The sequence below is a fragment of the Bubalus bubalis genome, chromosome 16 (assembly GCF_019923935.1).
Source record: "Bubalus bubalis isolate 160015118507 breed Murrah chromosome 16, NDDB_SH_1, whole genome shotgun sequence".
NCBI classification, from domain to species: Eukaryota; Metazoa; Chordata; class Mammalia; order Artiodactyla; family Bovidae; genus Bubalus; species Bubalus bubalis.
This window is the reverse complement of record NC_059172.1, coordinates 50368262-50391904: the sequence shown is the minus strand read 5'-3', so window position 1 is coordinate 50391904 and position 23643 is coordinate 50368262. Positions and strand designations below refer to the sequence as shown.

Here is a 23643-nt window from a genome sequence, read left to right as displayed (position 1 = left end):
GGGAGATAAAGATCATATGCATTGATTACTTTAAAATATATTTATTGAGTGCTACTATGAAAACCCCTGGAAACAAATACAATTTCTTCCCTGAGAGCTTATGAAAATGTGAGACAAGGGCATCTGATCTTCCAAAGCATTTTCCACTCATCAAATGTCAAGCTGTAAGTCCTTGGCCTTTCTCTCCAGCTGTCAAGGTGCTGGGCAATGCCAGTGCCCTGACAGCCATTTGAAGCTTCCCAGGGCTTGCCGTCCATGAGCAATATCCCTGGCCTCTTTGGCTAGTCTAGTACCTACTTCTTAATCAAAAGGTAGCTACTCTGGCCTTTATCTCTTTTATTCTGTCTCTTTGAAGAGAGATAAAAAAATGACCCAATGACTTACACCTGCAGGCAGATTTTCATTTTAACAGGTCACAAAACTCTTGACTCAAATAAATATTATTTCTGACTGTAGGATGTGTGCATTTTGGGGAAAGGGAGCAAGGCTTTTCCTTTAGACCAAAAATTCCAACAAATTCTAAAAAGAGAATTTGTTGCTTTGTGGAAAATGTACAGATATTGATGAGTGCATTTAACAAAGAACACACACGCACCCGAAACCTAAACAGTGAGATCAGTTGATTTTTCTAGCCCTCATTCTGCAGCCTATGTGCTTTCTGATCATTGTGATATAGTGAATGTGAGCCGTTCCATGCTACTTAAGAGCTTTCATATTGATTGGTGTTCTTGGGTACATAGTGTTTCCCATGAGTATCATAATATACTTAACCATCCCTTGTGGTTACACATTTACATGGATTTTTGCCTGCTCTAACCCAGAGACAGTACATCTTTGCACATACAGCTATTTCATTACGTTAAAGTATTTCCTTTGGGATAAATCCCCACCATGTCCTTTGTGGCTTTAAAATAATGGAGTCCATTCTCCAGAGCTGGGTCTCTACATAAGCTGGTAGAATGGAAGAATTCCAAGGCATGTTAAACAGGACCAGGTTTTTCCCTAGACCAGATGCCTTCATTTTGGACCCGGAACTAGCCGAGTGGGCAGGTTCCAGTCCCTGCAAGGTCACAAGCTTGCAGCTGACAGTAGGAGACTCAAAGTTAACAGGTTGGATGAGGCTCAGGTGTTGGATCTACGGGAGCGTTTTTGGCCTCACATGGTTTCATGTTCACATCTTTTCCTTTATCAGCATGTGACCCTGGGCCAGCCACTTAACCATGATGAAACTCCATTTCCTCATGTATAAAACTGGTCTAATAATGATGTGCTTCTCACTGGGTCTTGTGAGCATTGCACCTGGTGAACACTGGGCCCTGCCCCTTGCTTCCCTGTAAGATCAGGTCTCAAACTCAGCAGCCCAATTTTAAGGTCCATTTTGCTGCTCCCAGCAACCCCCACTGTCTTCCTTCTCCCTTCCCCCTCTACCTTTCCCCCTTGTGCTTTAACAAGTGAGGCAGAATCAGGGCTTCAGGTTTCAGTAGGACCCTCTTTCTAAGAGGCCTCAGTGTGCCCTGTGACTGTTTCCTGCTGACCCCAAAAGGGAGCGACCCTGTCCCGCAGAGGAAGGGAAATATAGTTGTAACCAGAACCAGTTCCATGGGCCTGTAAGCGCTGGTGGAAGAGCACTCTTGAACCAAGAGGCACAATCTTTCCTACTGTCAGAAAGGTCTATGTCCAGGATGCAGGGATTTCTGACTCTAGAAAAGGCGTCTGCTTAGAATCCTGACCCTTTCAGCCTGATCCTGGTGTGGACACGCCCTCAGGCTCCTTCTCATCATTTTGTTCCCACCACTCTTTACCCTGCAGCAGCAGCTCCCACAACCTTCCAAATCACTTGCAGAGTTCAGGGCAGAGTCTCAGAAAGGGATGAGCTGTGTCTTCATGGAAACATTGATGTGGAGCAATGGACTTAATCAAGATCAAAGTTTTCCTGGGAGCTGTTGATGCTGAATTTAGAAACAGACATGCTGTTGTTCTCTGGTATCTTTAGCAACAAAATCAAACCATTTGGTTTTTTTTCCCCACTGCTTATCATCTGAGATCTTGCTGGAGGTTCAGAAAGCTTTCCATTTGAAAGGAGGTCCCAGGAGCCCACAAGCCTGGGGTGCTTGGGTCTGAAATGGTCCATTACAGGCGATGCAGTCCATCCCTCCCTGGGAGCACTGCTGCCGTGTTTTCTGCTGGTCTTTCTGCCCAGAAATTTCTACAGTGCAGGCTGTTGGTGAGTGTGAGACTAAACCTCAGCTGATTCCACTTTTGTAGCAGAGAATACATCTTGTGCGATCTGTTTTAGTGGTTCTAGTTTTGACTGCTTTATGATTTGCTCTATTTATTCTTGCCCCCATTCAGAGTGAAATCCCCTGGCCTCATGTCCACAAAGCTAAGAATCATATTTATGGACATAAGGTTAGAACTGGGTCACATTCTGTTTACCTAGGTGGGTTGATGAAGAGACTATAGTCAACCCTCCCTATAGTTACAAGAATGTTTAGCCTGATTTTTCCACTCATAAACAGTTGCACAAGGCTTTCAAGCATGGAGAGTCCTATAACAATGGCCTCTGTGGCCCATAACAGGTATTAATGGCAGTCATTTTGCTGGCAATGACAGCTACCTCTGAATTTCTCTTTCCAACAGACACAGTTTCTCGGAGTTTACTTTGTCTCATCCCAAGAGTTCCTTGCTAATGCCTATGTCTTAGCCGTGCTTCTGTTCCTTGCCCTCCTACTGCAAAGGACATTTCTGCAAGCATCTTACTACGTCGCCATTGAAACTGGAATTAACTTGAGAGGAGCAATACAGGTACTTGAATGATTATCTTTTCACTATGCAATAAGGAGCACATTATGTGTCCTCATGAACACTCAAGAATGGTTTCCCTGTGAATGTATTGTTTTGTTGCCTTTTGACAGTGTTTTGAAACTAACCATTGACAAGGCAGTGTGACACGGTGGAAAGTGCCTTGGGCTGGCCTTGGAACTGTAGTAGTTCCAGCCCTAGTTCTGCCTTGGACTAGATCTAAGATGTCAGCGGCTTAGCCTCGAAGTGGGACAGACATCACTAATCAATCACAGAACTTTTTCCTGCTGAATGCCAAGTGCAGCCTCATAATCCTTCTACAAATACTGTTCCAGGGCTCTGCTACTGGATAGTCTTCTTTGGCTACAAAAAAGAGTCTTTGACATACCAGGATTAGATAGACTGAGTAGCTCAGATGGTAAAGAATCTGCTTGCAATGCAGGAGACCCAGGTTTCAATCCCTGGATTGGGAAGATCCCCTGGAGAAGGGAGTGACAATCCACTCCAGTATTCTTGCCTGGAGAATTCCATGGACATAAGAGCCTGGTGGGCTACTGTCCATGGGGTCACAAAGAGTTGGACACGACTGAGCGATTTCAGACCAGACCAAGATCAATTTGAGCTCCTAAGTCTCAGGCCATGATGAGAGGGACATATGTGGCCTGTCTGGTCCCTGGGTCTAGGTTCTTGCTACTGCCTGCTGTGACTTCCTCCTCAGGGTCTGGTGGAGGCTGATCGAGGTCAGGAAGGATTCAGGGACCCTTTAGGCAAGATAGTGATGAGCCCCAGTGTTTTCATTAGAATTTTAGTTCCACTGTTAGAATGGAGAGACCCAGTGTGATAGTGGCTTAAATAGGATGGAAGTTTGTCTTTCACGTTTGGTCAGGGCTGATACAGTCATCAGAGATCTTGGCTCCTTCTGTACTGTTGTGCTGCCAAGCCTTCTCACATGACTTTGTCCCATGGTTTAATGTGACTATGGATATCGCCACTATTGTGTCTACATTTAAACCAACAATAATAAAGGTGGGACAGTAGGAGGGAAGGCTGACCTCTTTTCAAATCATGATGCAGAAGTTGCAGAGATCTTCACCCATCCCGTTGGGGAACACTTGGCCCCATGGCTATACCTAGAGAAGCTAGAAACTGTGGCTTTATTCCTGACAGGCTTTTATACCCTGCTACAAATTCTTCTTATGAAAAGAAGAGAATGGATAATGAGGGACAGCTAGCAGATTCTGCCGTACCCAGCAATTCCCATGAAGTCAGTAGAACACTAAGAGGTTGTGACTAAATCCCAAAGCTGCCTCATTCTTCAGAAATGTTCCTCAAAGTCATTTACATTGACTGGTCCTCTGGGAGCCAGGATCAGAAGCAATGCAGAAAAGGGACTAAGGAGAAGGGTACAGCCTAGGCTGGGGACAGTGTCAAGGTCCAAACTCTGGTTATCTTGGTATAGTCCATGTGAATGGCGCCCCCTGGAGTTGTGTAGTACACAACTTGTGAAGCTGTGCATGACAACACTCCATGGCCAATGCTTTTTTTGTTGAAAAGCAGAGCCATTTCCTCATGAAGGTCTTCATGTGAAAATGATGGAAAGATCCCAGAAAAATCCAAGACCCTTAAGACTCATAGGGGTTCAGATCTAGGAGAACCAAGCTATTGCAAGTTCAGAAAACCTTTCTAAAATCCCAACCTCTGTTCAGAGCCTTCTAGTGATAAGCAGGCACATACCACTACAAAAAACAGCCAGTTTTGTAGCCAAGCAGTTTTGTAATTAAATCTACCTTCTATTTCTGTCATAAATCACGCTCTAATATTTTCCAATTATGCTAAAAGAGCCAAATATGGCTTTTTAATGTAGTAGCATGTAATTGTTTTTATTAAACTGTCTGAATATTTTGAATGAATAAGAAAGATTAATACATTATGTCCCCAAAAGAAAATGCTGGCATTAATTATGGGAACAAATTAGAAAAAAATTCTTCCGCTCAAAGATTTACAGAAATCTATAGATAAAGATTTATGTCTTTGTGAGTTTGAGAACAACCACAGTTCTTGCACAAAAGGTTATGAAGCAAAATTCCTGTATTGTATATAATTTTTGACATATACCAGGTTTTAGTTGTGTAATTCTGTGAATGCTAGTCTTTACTTAATAATGCTTTCTTTGTTAGTTTACTTATGTTCCTACTTCACTGAAACTAGATTTATTATTATTCTTTAAAAACCGATTGTATATAACTTAGGATAAGCCTAGATCTGTCAAAAAAAGTCATTGCCATTATTTTAAACCTCAACCATGGTGTACATAACTCAAAAAAGACAGAAGAAGTTCATGCTTTAAGCAGACCTACCCCATGAAAAAGCCTGGGTTTACACAAAAGATGAATTAAGGGCTGGGAATCTACCTTACAACAAAATGCACAATAGAATTTCCTTCAAGAGCAGACATCCCCAGGTCATTAAGACAGAAATGCATTTTTCCTTGTTTCAGGACACATAGCCTGAAAATTGCCATCTTTGTGGGAGGCACAATCACTCTGCACATAGAGCTTTTAGGTTCAGAGCTCATGGGACGCCATTACCGTGGCTGTTCCTCATGTGCCCTGGAGAGACAGAACAAGGTCCTTGGGGGTGGCTGGACTCGGGATAGTGCTAGGGCTGATCGACATACACATTTGTCTCACATAAGACCTTCCCAGGCTGAACCCTTGTATTTATTTCAAGGCTCAATTAAGACAAGATTTAGCCCCAGAGCAAACCCCTTTCCCCATTGGAGAAGCCACATTAAAACAGATGGCTGCCACCTTTCATCATTTTTGTGGCTCTCAAGTATGTTCTCCACTGGCCTCCAGTAAATCAAGAATACAACTGGGCATGACAATCTGCATTTAAGATTTAAAAGCCAATTAAGTCCTGTCTCCAAGGGAAAGGTCTTGCTTGCTGGGGAAGTAGCTTGTCATGCTGGTGTAGATTCCTCATGGGAATGCTGCCTCTCTGACTTGCTTGGACTGTAGTCAAAGCCCTTTACCTCTCTGAGCCTCAGCTTCTCCATTTATAAAACTGGAACAGTCACACAGTGCTCTTTACAGGGCTGCTCTGGGGCTCCATGGGGGGAGGCCTGAAAAGCCCCTTGCGCTTTAGAGACACATGGCATCTGGAGTGGTGATTATGGGCTTGATGATGACAAATGTGAAACACTCTACTCTCATTTCCAGACCAAGATTTACAATAAAATTATGCACCTGTCCACCTCCAACCTATCCATGGGGGAAATGACAGCCGGGCAGATCTGTAACCTGGTAGCCATCGACACCAACCAGCTCATGTGGTTTTTCTTCTTGTGCCCAAACCTCTGGGCCATGCCAGTACAGGTAAGGGACATGTGCTTTGTTGGGAGTTGGGAGACACAAAATCGGAATCTGCTGGTGCATGCCCAGTGGCTAAGAGCCTGCCATCTTCCATTCCATGTTTACCTATACCTTTCACCTCCTTGGGATCTCCATGGGGTGTATCCTGGGTGTCTACACTGCCTCACACTCTCCAAGGGGTCTAGGCGTCTCTCTTGATAATCAAAGAAGGCAATGGTTACTAAGACTTTAAAAGTGCAGCCAACCTTAAAAAAAAAACCCAAAAACTGAAGGGTAATCATGTGTAGAACACTTTCACATAAAAGTTGTGTTATAGCAAAGTACTTACTTACATTGAAAAGTGTTCATGATGTGTTTTTAAGTGTGTTTTTAGTATTCAAAGCATGTATCTAAAAACATGATGTGTTTTTAGTATTCAGTGTGCTTCCTGCTAAATTGGAAAACACATATGTATGCATTTGCACACATTTTTCCACATAGGAAAAAAAGAACTAAAGGGCCTCATGGGGGCTTACAAATGATTTTTTAAAGAAATGAATTCTTTTTAAAATTTTATTTATTTTTAGCTGTGCTGAGTCTTTGTTGCTGAGCGGGCTTTTCTCTAGTTGCTGTGAGTGGGGCCTACTGTTCATTGCAGTGCACAGGCTTCTCATTCTGATGGCTTCTCTCATAGGCCGCAGTAGTTGTGGCGTGAGGGTCCGGTGGTTGCAGCTCCTAGGGCTGTAGAGCACAGGCTCAATAGTTGTGGTGCACGGGTTTAGTTGCTCCACGGCATGTGGGATCTTCCCAGATCAGAGACTGAACCCATGTCTCCTACATTGGCAGATGTGTTCTTTATCACTGAGACACCAGGGAAGCCCTACAAACTTTTAATTTATTCGTTTCTAAATTCTCCAATAAGCTGGCTTTAATTTTGGAAATCTAAAACATGGCATTTTCTTTCTTTTTATATATATATATATATATATATCTTTTTTTATTTTATTTTTTTTTTACTTTACAATATTGTATTGGTTTTGCCATACATCAACATGCATCCACCACGGGTGTACACGTGTTCCCATCCTGAACCCCCCTCCCACCTCCCTCCAATGCCATCCCTCCAGGTCATCCCAGTGCACCAGCCCCAAGCCTCCTGTTCGATGTATCCTGCATCGAACCTGGACTGGCGATTTGTTTCTTATATCATACTATACATGTTTTCATGCCATTCTCCCAAATCATCCCTCCCTCCCTCTCTCACAGAGTCCAAAAGACTGTTCTATACATCTGTAGAACATAGGCAAAACACTCTCTGACATACATCACAGCAGGATCCTCTATGACCCACCTCCCAGAATATTGGAAATAGAAGCAAAAATAAGCAAATGGGATCTAATTAAAATTAAAAGCTTCTGCACAACAAAAGAAACTATAAGCAAAGTGAAAAGACAGCCTTCAGAAGGGGAGAAAATAATAGCAAATGAAGCAACTGACAAACAACTAATCTCAAAAATATACAAGCAACTCCTGCAGCTCAATTCCAGAAAAATAAATGACCCAATCAAAAAATGGGACAAAGAACTAAATAGACATTTCTCCAAAGAAGACATACAGATGGCTAACATGGCATTTTCTAAAGCCAGATAACTTTTGAGATTGGCTCTGGAGGAGGCGTGTTCTCCTCCAACAATAGAATGAGAATTCTTGGCATGGTTTACTGACTCCTGGCCTCATCTGTTCCTTCTCCCATCCTGAGCTCTTCCACCACAGAGTCTGTGACTCCTGTCCTGTGCCTGGGGGTGAATCTTCATTCTGGTGCTCAGGTCAAGAGCCAAAATCCCAGATCCATTCCCAGAAAGTCTGCAGGCTCCCTGGGTTCAAGATACTTAACCTATCCTGAACCTTAGTTTCCTCATCTGTGAAAAAGGGGAAGATTCCTACTCTCTGGAGTTGCTCTGATGATTCAGTTAGATAATGTAAGCAAAGCACCAAGCAGGGAGCCTGACATAGAGTGTTGTTTAGCCGCTCACTCATGTCCAGCTCTTTTTCAACCCCATGGACTGTGGCTCGCCAGGCTCCTCTGTCTATGGAATTTCCCAGGCAAGAATACTGGCATGGGTTGCTGTTTCCTTCTCCAGGGAATCTTCCTGACTCAGGGATCGAACTCACGTCTCCTGCTTAGCAGGCGGATTCTTTATCACTGAGCCACCTGGGAAACTCAAAGACATCACCAGATGGTCAACACCGAAATCAGATTGATTATATTCTTTGCAGCCAAAGATGGAGAAGCTCTATACAGTCAGTAAAAACAAGACCAGGAGCTGACTGTGGCTCAGACCATGAACTCCTTATTGCCAAATTCAGACTGAATTGAAGAAAGTAGGGAAAACCACTAGACCATTCAGGTATGACCTAAATCAAATCCCTTATGATTATATAGTGGAAGTGAGAAATAGATTTAAGGGCCTAGATCTGATAGATAGAGTGCCTGTTGAACTATGGAATGAGGTTCATGACATTGTACAGGAGATAGGGATCAAGACCATTCCCATAGAAAAGAAATGCAAAAAAGCAAAATGGCTGTCTGGGGAGGCCTTACAAATAGCTGTGAAAAGAAGAGAAGCGAAAAGCAAAGGAGCAAAGGAAAGATATAAACATCTGAATGCAGAGCTCCAAAGAATAGCAAGAAGAGATAAGAAAGGCTTCTTCAGCAATCAATGCAAAGAAATAGAGGAAAACAACAGAATGGGAAAGACTAGGGATCTCTTCAAGAAAATCAGAGATACCAAAGGAACATTTCATGCAAAGATGAGCTTGATAAAGGACAGAAATGGTATGGACCTAACAGAAGCAGAAGATATTAAGAAGAGATGGGAAGAATACACAGAAGAACTGTACAAAAAAGATCTTCACGACCCAGATAATCATGATGGTGTGATCACTGACCTAGAGCCAGACATCCTGGAATGTGAAGTCAAGTGGGCCTTAGAAAGCATCACTACGAACAAAGCTAGTGGAGGTGATGGAATTCCAGTTGAGCTATTCCAAATCCTGAAAGATGATGCTGTGAAAGTGCTGCACTCAATATGCCAGAAAATTTGGAAAACTCAGCAGTGGCCACAGGACTGGAAAAGGTCCGTTTTCATTCCAATCCCAAAGAAAGGCAATGCCAAAGAATGCTCAAACTACCGCACAATTGCACTCATCTCACATGCTAGCAAAGTAATACTCAAAATTCTTCAAGCCAGGCTTCTGCAATATGTGAACCATGAACTTCCTGATGTTCAAGCTGGTTTTAGAAAAGGCAGAGGAACCAGAGATCAAATTGCCAACATCCGCTGGATCATCGAAAAAGCAAGAGAGTTCCAGAAAGACATCTATTTCTGCTTTATTGACTATGCCATAGCCTTTGACTGTATGGATCACAATAAACTGTGGAAAATTCTGAAAGAGATGGGAATACCAGACCACCTGATCTGCCTCTTGAGAAATTTGTATGCAGGTCAGGAAGCAACAGTTAGAACTGGCCATGGAACAACAGACTGGTTCCAAATAGGAAAAGGAGTTCGTCAAAGCTGTATATTGTCACCCCGTTTATTTAACTTATATGCAGAGTACATCATGAGAAACGCTGGACTGGAAGAAACACAAGCTGGAATCAAGATTGCCGGGAGAAATATCAATAACCTCGGATATGCAGATGACACCACCCTTATGGCAGAAAGTGAAGAGGAACTCAAAAGCCTCTTGATGAAAGTGAAAGTGGAGAGTGAAAAGTTGGCTTAAAGCTCAACATTCAGAAAACTAAGATCATGGCATCCGGTCCCATCACTTCATGGGAAATAGATGGGGAAACAGTGGAAACAGTGTCAGACTTTATTTTTCTGGGCTCCAAAATCACTGTAGATGGTGACTGCAGCCATGAAATTAAAAGACGCTTACTCCTTGGAAGGAAAGTTATGACCAACCTAGATAGCATATTCAAAAGCAGAGACATTGCTTTGCCAACAAAGGTTCGTCTAGTCAAGGCTATGGTTTTTCCTGTGGTCATGTATGGATGTGAGAGTTGGACTGTGAAGAAGGCTGTGTGCCGAAGAATTGATGCTTTTGAACTGTGGTGTTGGAGAAGATTCTTGAGAGTCCCTTGGACTGCAAGGAGATCCAACCAGTCCATTCTGAAGGAGATCAGCCCTGGGATTTCTTTGGAAGGAATGATGCTAAAGCTGAAACTCCAGTACTTTGGCCACCTCATGAGAAGAGTTGACTCATTGGAAAAGACTCTGATGCTGAGAGGGATTGGGGGCAGGAGGAGAAGGGCACGACAGAGGATGAGATGGCTGGATGGCATCACTGACTTGATGGACATGAGTCTGAGTGAACTCTGGGAGTTGGTGATGGACAGGGAGGCCTGGCGTGCTGCGATTCATGGGGTCGCAAAGAGTTGGACACAACTGAGCGACTGATCTGATCTGAAAGGAAAATAGAAGAGGCTTGTATAGGGAGGCAGCTAGACAAGATTGGAAGAAGTGTGTTAGTCACTCAGTCATGTCCGACTCTTTGTGACCCCATGGACTCTATCCCATCAGGCTCCTCTGTCCATGGAATTCTCCAGGCAAGAATACTGGAGTGGGTTGCCATTTCCTTCTAGAGAAGATTGGATGTAGGGCAGAAAATCTGATGGTCCTTTTTATGGTAACAGTCACATATGCTATCCCCCACTTATTCACTCCCAGACCCGTGTGCCCCCTCCGCTCTGCTAAGATTTACCATTTTATCTTTTATCATTTCCCTTGTTTTCCCTTGAACAACTGGTTTCAGGAGATTTTGTCCACCACACTGCTACAAACCTGGTTACTATTAATAATAGTTTTTATTGCATATGGACCATTGCTAACAATACTAATACTAACTAACAACTAATAACCCCTGCCCTGTGCCTGGCCTGTCCAGGCTCTCTCACTTGTGTGATTAACCCTCACAACATAGTGGGAGGAAAGTTAGGTAGGAATTTTTACCTCCACTGATTACTTGCTGCTGCTGCTGTTTAGTCACATCAGGTGTGTCCAGCTCTGTGTGACCCTATGGACTGTAGCCCTGAAGGCTTCACTATCCATGGGATTCTCCAGCAAGAATACTGCAGTGGGTTGCCATGTCCTTCTCCAGGGGATATTCCCAACCCGGGGACTGAACCCAAGTCTCCTGCATTGCAGGCAGATTCTTTACCGCTGAGCCACCAAGGAAGCCCCCACTGATTACTTATCTATACTTATTTATCATGAAGTATCATTTGATTTTCTAGGTTTTTTACATTTATTTTCTAATATTTATTTATTCATTTGGCTGCACTGGGTCTTAGTTGCGGCACACAGGATCTTCAATATTCATTGTGGCATGCAAACCCTTAGTTACAACCTGTGAGCTGTAGTTCCCAAACCAGAGAAAAAACCCAGGCCCCCTGCATTTATCTTAGCCACCAGACCACCAAGGAAGACCTTGATTTTTTGTTTTTAATTCCTCAAAGACTGTACATTTGCACTTAGAGCTTTGACCAGCCCTCAAGACCCAGTATTACCACCAGAACTAATATAATCCCTTCAACCGGCTCAGGATTCCATATGCAGCCTGGTTATCCACAGGGCACACGAGGCTTTTGATGGTGTTGAAAAGAGCTCAGGAGCCCCATTCCTTCATCCCCAAAGGCTCTCCCTGATTGGAATCTTTTTGGATTACATATGCCTTTTAAATAACACTTTCATTGAGATATAATTCACCCATTTAAAGTGCACAGTTCAGTGGGTTTTAGCATGTTCACAGAATTATGCAACATCATCATAATTTTAGAACACTTTCATTACCCCAAAAAAGAAACCCATACCCATTGGATGAGTCACTCCTCATACTTGCCCCCAGCTCTACACCGTCACTGATCTACAAATACTTCTTTTATATAATTTTTATTGGTGTATAGTTGATGTACAATGTTGTGTTAGTTCCAGGTGCACAGCAAAGTGAATCAGTTATATATACACCTATATCCACACTTTTTTAGATTCTTTTCCCATATAGGTTATTACTTTTGAAAACATAATGAAACTTCTCCTCAGAAAAACAAAAGTGCATTCACACGTTTTGCCTACAATTTCAGGGGCTTTGTGGGCCCCCTGAAGCTTATGGACAACTATGTTAAGGAACTTGCCCATAGTGGGGACCTCTGTGCCACCTCATCCCATGAGCATTGGAAGCCCAGAGAGGGCAAGGGCCTTACCCTGGGCGACCCAGCAAGCTGGTAGCAACACCATACCCAGGTATATCCTTTCTGTGGTTCCCTAGTGACAGAGTTCCCATGAGGCTTGTTTGTTTAATAAGGAGGATCGGCCACCTTGTCTCCAGCTGTGTGCCAGGCACTATATATGTGCTTATCATATATGTTCATTTCATCTTCACAACCCTGGAAAAGGGCATGGTAACCCACTCCAGAATTCTTGTCTGGAGAATCCCATGGACAGAGCAGCCTGGAGGGCTTCAATCCATAGGGTTACAAAGAGTCGGACGTGACTGAAATGACTTAGCATGCATGCATGCAATCTTCACAACAGTTCTGCTAAGTGGGCAGTTAAAATCACCACCTTAAAAATGAAGAAGCTGAGACTCAATATTGCACAGCCAGTAAGTGCTGGGACTGCATTCACACTCAGGGCTCCCGACTCTTGGACTGTGATCGCCCCACTACTACACGAGATTGCTCTCCTGGCCTGTGACTAGGAGATAAAATAGTCTTTTTATTCTCCACACTTGCTTTGCGCACTCCAAATCCCTGATTTCTGGTGTGTTCTTCCACGTGGTCCATTCAGACCCCTGCAGAAGAACAGAGCAGACAGAGGGTCTGGGGAGCATGACACGGGGTGGGCAAAGTGTGGGGATGAGCCTGGTGGCAGCAGTGGTCACATCCCCAGCAGCTGCCAGCCTTGGAGGTGGTGGTGGGTACAGATACCTATACCCAGCTGGGGCCCTGAGAGTGTTCTGGGAGTGCTCTAAGAGCTTTTGTGGTGTCCATCTTTACTCAAGCTGCTGAACGACACCCTGATAGCCTCCAAATGAGAACAGCTAATGAAAAAGGTGGATGCCAAGGATAATTTTCCGGAATGACAATGGGAGTGTGTTCTAGCAAGAGTAGGAATGTTCCCTAATGTGCTCCTCTGCCCGCCCGTGCCAGCATTTAACATCAGCTAAACACTGGGAGGTAGGTGGTGAAGGGGTCATTTTCCAGCCCCTAAGAACCCGCTAATGGAGGAGGTGTTCTGTAATTAATAGATATTACAGAGTCAGCCAACCACTCCTCTGTCCTTGAGATGGTGCAGGAGTTTTGTGCCAATTTGATGAGGGCTCAGGCAGTGCAGGGCCAACCTTACCTTTTTTTTTTTTTTTCCAATTAAGGAAGACAGCACATCTGCTCTTCTAGAATAAGCCCTGAATTTAGAAGTGTCTGCCTTTGAAGGCAACCTGCGAAATTGTCATCTTGAGGCTTTGGGGGCTGGCAAGAGTAATTTACACTTCTCATCAATATTCAGAAGCCGGCTGTCACTTACATAAAGCTAGAAGCAGAATGAATTCTCTTTTTAGAGAATACCTACCGGATTCATTAAAAATTAAAGACACCAGGAACATTAGAATAAAAAGTAAACTCTCAGAGCCTGGACTCGTTTTGTCAGGCATGGGTGCCGTTCTTTTACCTCTTTTCTCAGGTATCACTTTTTTCCAATAGAGTGAAATACCAACCTTGATAAGCAGCAAACTGAACAAAAGGTACCGTCACTCTTTGTGCAGCCTCAGCTCTGAGACTGGCTTCCATCTGGAAAGTAGACCTGGAGAGAGTGAATGCCCCAGTCAAGCTTGCAGATAAATGTATTTAGTTGCCAGTCCAGAAACTCTCTGCTTGTGTGCGAACCCATCATATTAATCCCTCCTTCTGAAATCACATTGTCACACCTCCTCTTTTCTCCCAGGAAACTTTGGAAGGCTGGACACCAAGGCATGTCCCACTTCAGGGTGGTGGGGTTGAGGGGGTGGAGTGCAGACTTTGTTAATACCCCCTGGCAGGGGCTTCCCTGGTGACTCACTGATAAAGAATCTGCCTGTCAGTGTAGGAGATGCAGGTTCCATCCCTGGGTTGGGAAGATTCTCTAGAGAAGGAAATGGCACCCCACTCCAGTATTCTTGTCTGGAAAATCCCATGGACTGGGGAGCTTGGCGGGCTACAGTCCATGGGGTTGCAAAGAGTTGGACACGACTTAGTGACGGAACAACATCAACACGACCTGGCAGGGCAGCCCCCAGGTCAAAGGGAACTCATCTCCACGACCCTCCCTCAGATCATCGTGGGTGTGATTCTCCTTTACTACATCCTCGGGATCAGTGCCTTAATTGGAGCGGCTGTCATCATTGTACTGGCCCCTGTCCAGTACTTCGTGGCCACCAAGCTCTCCCAGGCCCAGCGAAGCACACTGGTAAGTATCCACAGTGTACATGTGGCCCCTCTCCCCATCCTTCCCCCACTCGTCTCCCCTCGTATTGGCGGGTGTCCTCACTCTTCCCCCGGTGCCACCAAACAGCCCCTCACACATCCACACTGTGACTGGCCTTAAACAGGTCACGTCAGCTGTCCAGACTTCAGTTTCTTTGTGAAATAGGGTTAATGCAGGGACACTCCTGTGGGGACAGAAGCTGGGCCTCATCTGTAAAACGGCAAGGGCATTGACTCAGCTCCTTCCTCTTGGGTGGGATGGGGGCAAAGGAAACCCTCCTCTGACTTGGGGACTTCTGGCAGGAGTACTCCAATGAGAGGCTGAAGCAGACCAATGAGATGCTCCGTGGCATCAAGCTGCTCAAGCTGTATGCCTGGGAGAACATCTTCCGCACGCGGGTTGAGATGACCCGCAAGAAGGAGATGACCAGCCTCAGGGCTTTTGCCATCTGCACCTCCATCTCCAGTGAGTACCCCCCACCTCCGCCAACCAGCCAGCACTCTGTGCTGCTGCCTACATGCCAGGATAGGGTGTCGGGGCTGGAGGAGGAAGTAGGGGTGCAGAAGCAGGAGACTTTGGGACCATCCCATCCAGGGATGATCAAACTGTCTCTTAGAGCTGCCAGAAAGCAGTGTTCTCAGCCATTGATCCAGCAACTGTATTGAGAGCCTGCCACGTGCAGGACACTGGGCTGGCCCTCAAGAGACAGTGATGAGAAAGACAGCTGTGGTCTTTGATGTCTTACAAAGCTGATGTGTTATTGAGAGGCATCAGTAAATGAATAAATAACAGCAGTTTTGAATTCTCCCAAGTGTGAGGACTTCTCTTCAATAAGTCAGGCTGAGCTGCCACTGCCCTAAGGAAGCTACAAGGAAGCTTTTGTCTCCCTGGGGCCTTAGGAGTGAGAAGTTTTCTCTTTAAAGAACAAAAGCTCAAACTTGAGGTACTTACAGGTATAGATACTGAATTTACATTAGTCAAGTGGTTTGGGAAGCCCAAATCCAGAAAATAGAGAAAAAAACCCAGAAAGCATAAAACTCTTGTGGTCCCAGAAGATACACATATTAAAACCGTTTTCCAGAAAACATAGGACTCCAGTGGCAAACATTCCTGTTAAATAATGAGCTAATAATAAAGAAATTAAAATCCACCAGAAAAGATGCACCATCAGAGTGAAAGTCAGCAAATGCAAAAAATAGAATTAGTTCTTCAATACTTAGAGATGATAGAATAGTTTGAAAGAGATAATAAAATATACGTGTTAAAATAACTAAAGAGCTAAAGGAGGGCACAAGGCAAAACAGCGAAAAGAAAGCCAAAAGAACTTCTCAAAATTAGAAGTTCAGTTCTTGAATTCAGATGGCTTCCTGGTCAGAGTGAGCATATAGAGGTCAGGCTGTGGATGGAGTCCTGGCCCAAGTTTATCTCCACAGTTGGTCTAGTGGCTCCATGGACTCACCGCTTTGCAGTTACTGCCCAAGTCCATAATCAGGATGTAGATATTTAGCAGCTAGAAGACCCTATACCGATTCCCTGATCTGCCCAGTTTAAGAGCCATTTTGGTAGGAAGGGCTGAGGGGAAGCCCCCAAAGAGAAAAAATAAAAGGGCAAGAACTCAGTGTACAGGTTAAATGAATTCACATAGCCGAAGAGGGGATTTGTGAATAAAAAGATATATCTGTGGAAATTACACAGAATGTGGCAGGGATAAGTAAATGGGAAATGTTTTTGCAAGTTAGGAGAACCATTTTATAGATGAGAAATTGAGGCCCAGAGTGGGTATCTCCCTGAGGTCACTTCTAGGTTAATAGCATGGCTCAGACTAGATTCTCTGGAATCTCTGAGACTCTCAGAGCTGAGAACCTAAATGAGGTGAAGAAAACTTAGGACACAATGGAACACCATTTTCAGGCTGTGGTCTCTGAATGGAAGAAAAGCAACCTCGAATGGGCTTTGATGGGAATGGGAAACGAAGGGAATTAGGAGAGAGAGACACTACCGCCCCCTCCACCAGCTGAAGCTGGCTCTCTTGATGCGCCAGGAAGAGACATACGTGTGGGCGTGCCAGCAGTGGGCAGCAGTGGAGGGTGCACTGACTTGTGTTTCCCAGAGAGGCACGGGGGAAAGAGATGGGATTCGGGTCATCTGTGTGTTCCTGGCAGTCCACTGCCTAAAGAGAGGGTCTGGCAGGGCAAAGTGGCCTGCATTCAACCTGAAGGTTCTCACAGGGCAGGGCTTGCACTGAGCACCTCCTTGTGTCTGGCCAGACAGCACAGGACAGATGGTATCCTGGTCCATGCAGCAGTGACCAGCCCATCCACCATCATGGCACCAGCCATGGCATCTTTCTGCAGGAAATCCTGCTAAGAGCTGATTTTCACAGAATGGAGTGATCAGTGTCGCAGGCTTCCTGGACTCCTCACCGAGACATTCCAGGTTCCTCTGCCATGACCCTGTGGCCTCCTCCTGGACTGAGCACTTGATCAGTTTGGTTCATTCACTCAGTCGTGTTCAACTCTTTGCGACCCCATGGACTGCAGCCCACTAGGCTTCCCTGTCCATCACCAGCTCCTGGAGCTTACTCAAACTCATGTCCATTGAGTCGGTGATGCCATCCAGCCATCTCATCCTCTGTCGTCCCCTTCTTCTCCTGCCTTCAATCTTTCCCAGCATCAGGGTCTTTTCCAATAAGTCAGTTCTTCTCATCAGGTGGCCAGAGTATTGGAGTTTTAGCTTTAGCATTAGTCCTTCCAGTGAATAATCAGGACTGATTTCCTTTAGGATAGACTGGCTGGATCTCCTTGCCATCCAAGGGACTCTTGTGAGCACTTGATAGAACAGGAGAAATTGGGAAGGAGCCTCTGGGGAGCTCAGGGAAACCAGTGTCCACAACCCCAGGCCTTCTTCAGCCTGTCTGTCAGCTCTGCCTACCCCTGGGTCTGGTCGTGGTAACAGTAACCCCACACTATGTTCAGCTCCGTGAGTTACAGACACTTGGCTTCCAGACACCCCATCGGGAGGAACAGCTGTTGAGGTAGGGGAGGACTTCTCCCTCCGACAAGAATGTGGCAGGGTGGAGTGGGGCAGGCTCACCGTTGCTACAGTGGGAGAGAGAGAAGGGAAGCAGTAAGGAAATTGGGGGCACCAAGTCCCCAAGATTCCTGGCAGCAAGGTAGAGGCAGCCTCGGACCATATAGACGGGGGCATGTGGGAGCTCCTTTGCATCTAGGAAATGTATGCTCATTTCCTGCGATCTGAACTGCAGCCTGCTGGGACATGGCTTCCTATGTAAACAGCATTAAAAGATGCCTAGGTTTCCGGGCTAGCCCAATGAAGCCTGTCTAATAAATTCTTTTTGTCCTATGGGCCCCCAGACAACAAGACATAGCTTTGTGAAGGGTTTGGGGCAGGAGGACCTAGGGCAAGGAGACTGCTTGTTGTCCAGAGCTGAGATGACTCTGGAAGGAGTCAGGGTCTCTGGAGCTATGCAGGGATGTGCCCAGGGCCCCTAGCCTGTCCAGTACTTGGTGACCTAGAAAGATAAACAGAGCAGCCGAGGCTGGTCCATGGAAGAAAGCAGAGAGGGGAACAGGAAAAGCCCTTGGAGAGAGAGAGCTTGGAAAGCCAAGTGCTGCTCGCTGGGTGTTCACCTTTCCTGGGATGGGTTTCTCTGTGTTGGTTGATGGTGGGATGGGGAGAGACAGGTTAGAGGCCCTGCCAGGCTGCAGTTATTAGCTTTGAGTGTGTTTTCATTTACGTCCTCCTGGACTTCCTGCCTTCTGCTCTCTGTCACCTGGAATTAGGACACAGGTGATTAGGCTTGAGGTAATGGGGCATCTTTCATTCTCCCTTCTGGCACCAACCATGGGGTCCTGGTGCCACAGTGGAGCCCTGGAGTCACGTTTCCTGATGGGGCCCATCGGTGGTGCTGCCTGCGGGGTTTTCAGTCTGGTCATCATACACCAGGCAGTCAGACTGTCGGGCAGACAAGGTTACCTCTGACACTCTATCTGATGGTCTCGGTGTCAGCATCACTGAGATCTCCTGTGTGTGGACCCCTGAGCTGGTGCAGGGCAGGTCAGCACAAGGGGGTGAAAAGGAAATGAGTCCAGTTTCCCTGCTATCAATATCCAGAATGGGTATTTCCTCTTGAAGAAAAACAGATGTGAGTTACTCAGATGGCACTGAGCGAGCCCTGCCCTGTGTTAATCACCCAAAAGGGCAAAAGATGTGCTCCTGTTCTCAAGGAGTTTATACTCTGCTGAGAAGTCAGCGCTCACGTACAAGAGACAGTGTGGCTGGGAGTTCTCAACCGCAGGACCTGCTCTGCACTCGCTGCACTAACCCTCACAACTCTGTGAGCTGTGTGCCCCTGGTGTTCCATTTTACAGCAGGAAAGACTGAGGCTCAGGGAAGGGAAAGGACTCTCTGAGGTCCTCAGCCAATAAATGGCAGAGAATAGAGAAGAAGGAAGCCCACATGGGCAGGGAGTGCACACAAAGCTTCATGCAGGAGGAGGTTTGGCTGCAGCTGGCACAGGCCAGGTTTTAGTAAGAAGACCAAGTGAGGAAAAGCAGGGGTGAGTGCTGTGCTTCCTCTTAGAAGTCAGTCCCACCGTTCTTTTCTTGCAGCACCCACATAGCCCTAGGTGTCCAGTCCAGCCATGCGTTGGAGGACAAGCTCTGCAGAGGTGACAGAAGGGTCCCAGGCCCTACCCATCACCCAGCCGGCATGCTGCCCGTTCATTCTGTCCTTCATGCAGCACTCATTCCAGAGCCTTCTCTCCTTGCCAGACTCTACTGAGGCCCTGGGCATTGGAGAGGAGGCTGCATGGCTTTTGCCCTCCACATCTTGTGGGAGACCATGACGTGAACAGGGGCCATGCCTGTGGTCAGTTCTAAATCTCCCGGGTTTGCTTTCATGGTGCACACCTGGCCCTGGCCTCTCTTATTTCATTCCCACAGATAGTGCTTCATCTTGTGCGTTGGGTTTCCCCCTGAGGCAGGGAGGCATTGAAGGAGTTTAAAGGAAAGGGGTTTGCCGTCTTTTCCAGTGTTGTGTGGTCAGGGACCTTCCCTCTTCCCAGTCGGGTTGGAACCACACTCGGGTGGTTTACTTTGGATAATTGTGACTGGCCTCACACTTTGTCCTGAAAAACAAAAAACAACCCCCCCTCCCCGCCAAACCCAGCTCTGCCATTCACGGAGCACCCAGCACCTGCCCCTCCTGGAAACCCAGGGCCTGGCTATTCTTGGTGAGTCTTAAGCTCCCTCTTTCCTCCTGGGTGGAGGCCCTGACTGAAGACAGCCCATGTCTGGGGACAACGTGACCTCCAGACTTCTCCAGCTTCTCGGGACTTCTTCAGCATCTGCTCTTCCTCCCGCCAGCTGGTGCAGCCACAGTGGGCTGCTGATGCCCACCCTGGCCTGCCTGGGGAGGGGACCGCTGGGTGGCAGGGAGGCGGTGTCGGGGGAGCTGGAGGCAGGGCTCAGCTGGCTGTGAGCCTCCCGCCTCACTTCCACCACCTCCAGTGCCGGACACACCATGAACCTGCTTTCCTTCCCTCTCTTGACTTTAGACTGAACAGCACTCTTGCAGGTGCGGCCTGCCTCACTGTGAGCCGGCAGCTTCTCCCCTGGGCCTGGGGGGAGGCGGTGAACTTAACCAGAGGCACAAATGGCTCACTGTGCCTCCCCGACGCGTGGCTTCTGAAATATTTATCAGTGCTTTGGAGATGAAAAGCTCCTGTTATTACAGTGTGGGGGCTGGCACCCGCAGGCCGGGCAGCATTCCTTGACCAAAGCCAGCAGGGAGTGGGCTATCTGAGCCCTGCTTTGTGTTCAGGGGATGTGTTATTTTGTTTTAGGGGTGACACCATTGTTCACTACTGTACCCCTCGGTAGTGAGGGGTTGTGTTGGTTGCCTGGAACGCAATGCCTAGAACAGAGGAGACCCTCAATTTCTGAATGAATATTTCTTAAAGGAGGAGGGGGTTATTCAAACAATATCTGTCCTTAACTCTGCGCTGTTACAGAAAGGCTTTCCCCTTTGAAGGTGGCCTTTCAGGCCTGCCTACATGCAACTAAACTTTTCCATAACAGCATCACACTCACACCTCGTTTCGTAATCTTCTGCTTTCACTTCGTGTTATTTAACAGTATTTCCTGCTCCCCAACGTTCAAGGTTTGAGCACTGTCATGTTTTTCTTTTTTTAATTTTTTCCTAGATCACATCAAAGTGAGTCAGCCTACCCCATGCCAAAGTTGGAGAGAAATCTACTCTTGGTCTTATTTCCCTCTCCTCCTATAGGCCCTTATGTGGTTCAGGGAAATGGAGGCAAGGCCTCAGGTCTTCAAGCCATGACCGCTTGAAGGGATGCCCAGCTCCCTTCCCACCCCACCCCACCATACCTTCATCCCAGGCACAGGGGGGTCTGCTGAGTGCAGAGGGATGCCAGACCTTGTAGCATGCCTGCGGCTAACACCTCCCAGTCTCCGGCACCGACACCCCCAGTTCCAGCTGTGTTCACCCCAGGTCCTAAGGGGCTGATCTTGCAGCTGGCGAGTCTATTCACCCAACCCCCACCCCTGAAAGTGACCCAGAGCTCCCTGTAAAAAGGCCGTTCTTGCAAAAGAGAATGAGGACAATGGAAAATAACATTTTCATTTTTAGCGTCTCCATACAATAGCCAGAACTGATAGAAGTTAATTATATATCACTTGTGTTCTCCGTGTTGCTGCATCAGCTTTGGAATGCTCCTTTTCAGATTTATGTGTAGCTCGTCTCATTCCTCAAAGGAGTTCAGGCAGCTACAAGAATGAGGACAATAAAATAGAAAAAAAATATATAAATTAAAAAATCACGACCAAGGAAAACACGGAGTAGAACAAAATGTCAGTTATCACACATCTCCTGACTGTAAAGCCTGCCTGGAGTTGCTATCCCTTGTTTACTAAAACAGCCGCTCCTGTTAGATGTTTCCAGTTTACTTCGTTTCAGTGCTTCTTTGCTGTGGTTGCGGTTTTCGTTTTGCTGTGACAGATAGTGCTGCGGCCAACACCGTCTTACTGAGAGCTTTGTGCTTCTCTTGAGTGATTATTCAGGATAAATTCCCAGGAGAGAGATTACAGGATCAGAAGATCTGAACTTCTGTGCAGCTCTAGCTCCGAAGCACCAGATTGCTTTCTGAGCGAGTCCTACCGGTTTATAATCTAACTTCCTGGCCTGTTCTTTAGCTGGGAGTTGAGCCCCCACATGTGTGGGAGGGGTCTTGGCCTGGGGCAGGGGTGGGGTGCACAAGTTCCTGTTGACAGGATGGGCAGGAGAGGAACGGAAGGTGCCATCTGCCCTGAGGGAGCTCCGAGGGCGAGGCTACCTGTCTTTCAAGCTGTGTGGTGGTGGTCAAGGGCCCAGGCCTGATGGGCATCATCCTCTCCCTCCCCCTCCCCAGCCAGTGATGGCCATGCTGTGTCCTGTGCACCAGATCTGGGTTCCCTGTGCTGTGGGAAAACCAATACTGCTTATATCCTGCCCCCTGCAGTGTAAGAGGGCCATGAGGGAGGGCTGTGGCATTGTGGTAGGCACCAGGAGACCATGGAGCCTTCATCCAGGAAGAGCAGTCAAAGCACCGTCATGTATGATATTAGTGTTGATAAAAAGCCCTGTGGTCAAAGAGATTGGCAGTGCCCCAAGGGCTCCAGTCATATCTTCTCCATGAGACAGGGAGCCCTGCAATGGCAGGGCCCATAGATCAGGAATTCCCCAAAGATGGGAACAGTGTCTTTCCTATTTGCTTGAGAGCCCCACAGGAGCTGTCTCCCATCCTATAAGGTGCCTCCTGGGAGCATAGTTCCTTACCTCCTTCCGCAGACTGGGAGCCTCATGAGGGCAGGGACCACGTTCTTCCTCTCTCTTGGGGTTCCGCATCTCCAACACACACAGTGGATGTTCTCGCTGGTGCTGGACTCTTAGAGTAACTAGACAGTCAGCTTCTTGGAATGGTGTTGAACGTCTGGAATTTTTCAGAGTGTCAGACGCTTCACCATTCATTGAACAGGGGCCATGTGCACAGGCTGAGCCCTTGGCCTCTGGCTCCTGGCCCCTTCTGCTTTCATCTGGCTAATTGTAGAACCAGACTCTTGGCTGGTCTAGAAGAGGCTCCAGGAAGGAAAGGGGAGGTGGTGGGATGGTGGCAGCTAGAATGGGCATCTCTTACTCCAAGAGGGGTGCTCTCTCCGGAAGTTTGGGCCAGGGGTCAGGGCTGCCTCCGGCATCTCACAGATTGGTCCAGAGGAGCAGGGCTAAGCTAGCCGCCCAGGAGGTGTAGTACTTAGGTAGCACTAAGGCTTCATGGAGTCCATTCCCTACATTACCTGCTCTCACTGAGGAGATCGCCTGAGTGTGGGAACAAGTCGGTACAAGTTAACAAAACTCAGGGGAAAGAAACTGAGGTCCAGGGAGGTAAATGATCAGCCCAGGATTACACAGGTTAGAAAAAATGAGGACTCCACCCTTCTCTGACTTTAAGTCCAGATCTCTTTGCTCTTTGGGGTCCCTGTGAAGAGTCTGAGGACTGCTCTGTAGACAGAACAAAGAAGGGGCTTCCGTTGCAGGAAACCTACTGCCCCACCTATGCATGGACTCCCAGCCTTAGAGCTAAGGCAGTCCCTGCTTCGAGCTGTCCTCAGTCACTAATACCTCAGTGTGAATGAGTTTGAAACCCTTCCTAAGAGCCATGCAAGAGTGCAAGTGTTAGTTGCTCAGTCGTGTCCGACACTTTGCGACCCCGTGGACGGTAGCCCATCAGGCTCCTTTGTCCATGAGGATTCTCCAAGCAAGAATACTGCAGTGGGTTGCCATTTCTTCCTCCTGGGGATCTTCCTGACCCGGGGATTGTACCCAGGTCTCTCACATTGCAGGCAGATTCCTTACCATCTGAGCCACCAGGGAAGTTCTAAGGGCCT

The 23643-nt window shown here is 46.8% G+C and overlaps 1 protein-coding gene across 4 annotated transcripts in view; it reads left to right on the top strand.

The window, feature by feature from the left end:
* ABCC8 (ATP binding cassette subfamily C member 8) overlaps positions 1 to 23643 on the top strand; it is an 81003-nt gene that overhangs the window by 19595 nt on the left and 37765 nt on the right. For all 4 annotated transcript variants that reach the window (XM_025266720.3, XM_044929580.2, XM_025266719.3 and 1 more), the window contains 4 exons: positions 2641 to 2805; positions 6024 to 6179; positions 14528 to 14662; positions 14983 to 15145. In XM_025266720.3, the coding sequence (XP_025122505.3) occupies positions 2641 to 2805; positions 6024 to 6179; positions 14528 to 14662; positions 14983 to 15145 (619 nt within the window). The remainder of the gene's footprint in view (positions 1 to 2640; positions 2806 to 6023; positions 6180 to 14527; positions 14663 to 14982; positions 15146 to 23643) is intronic.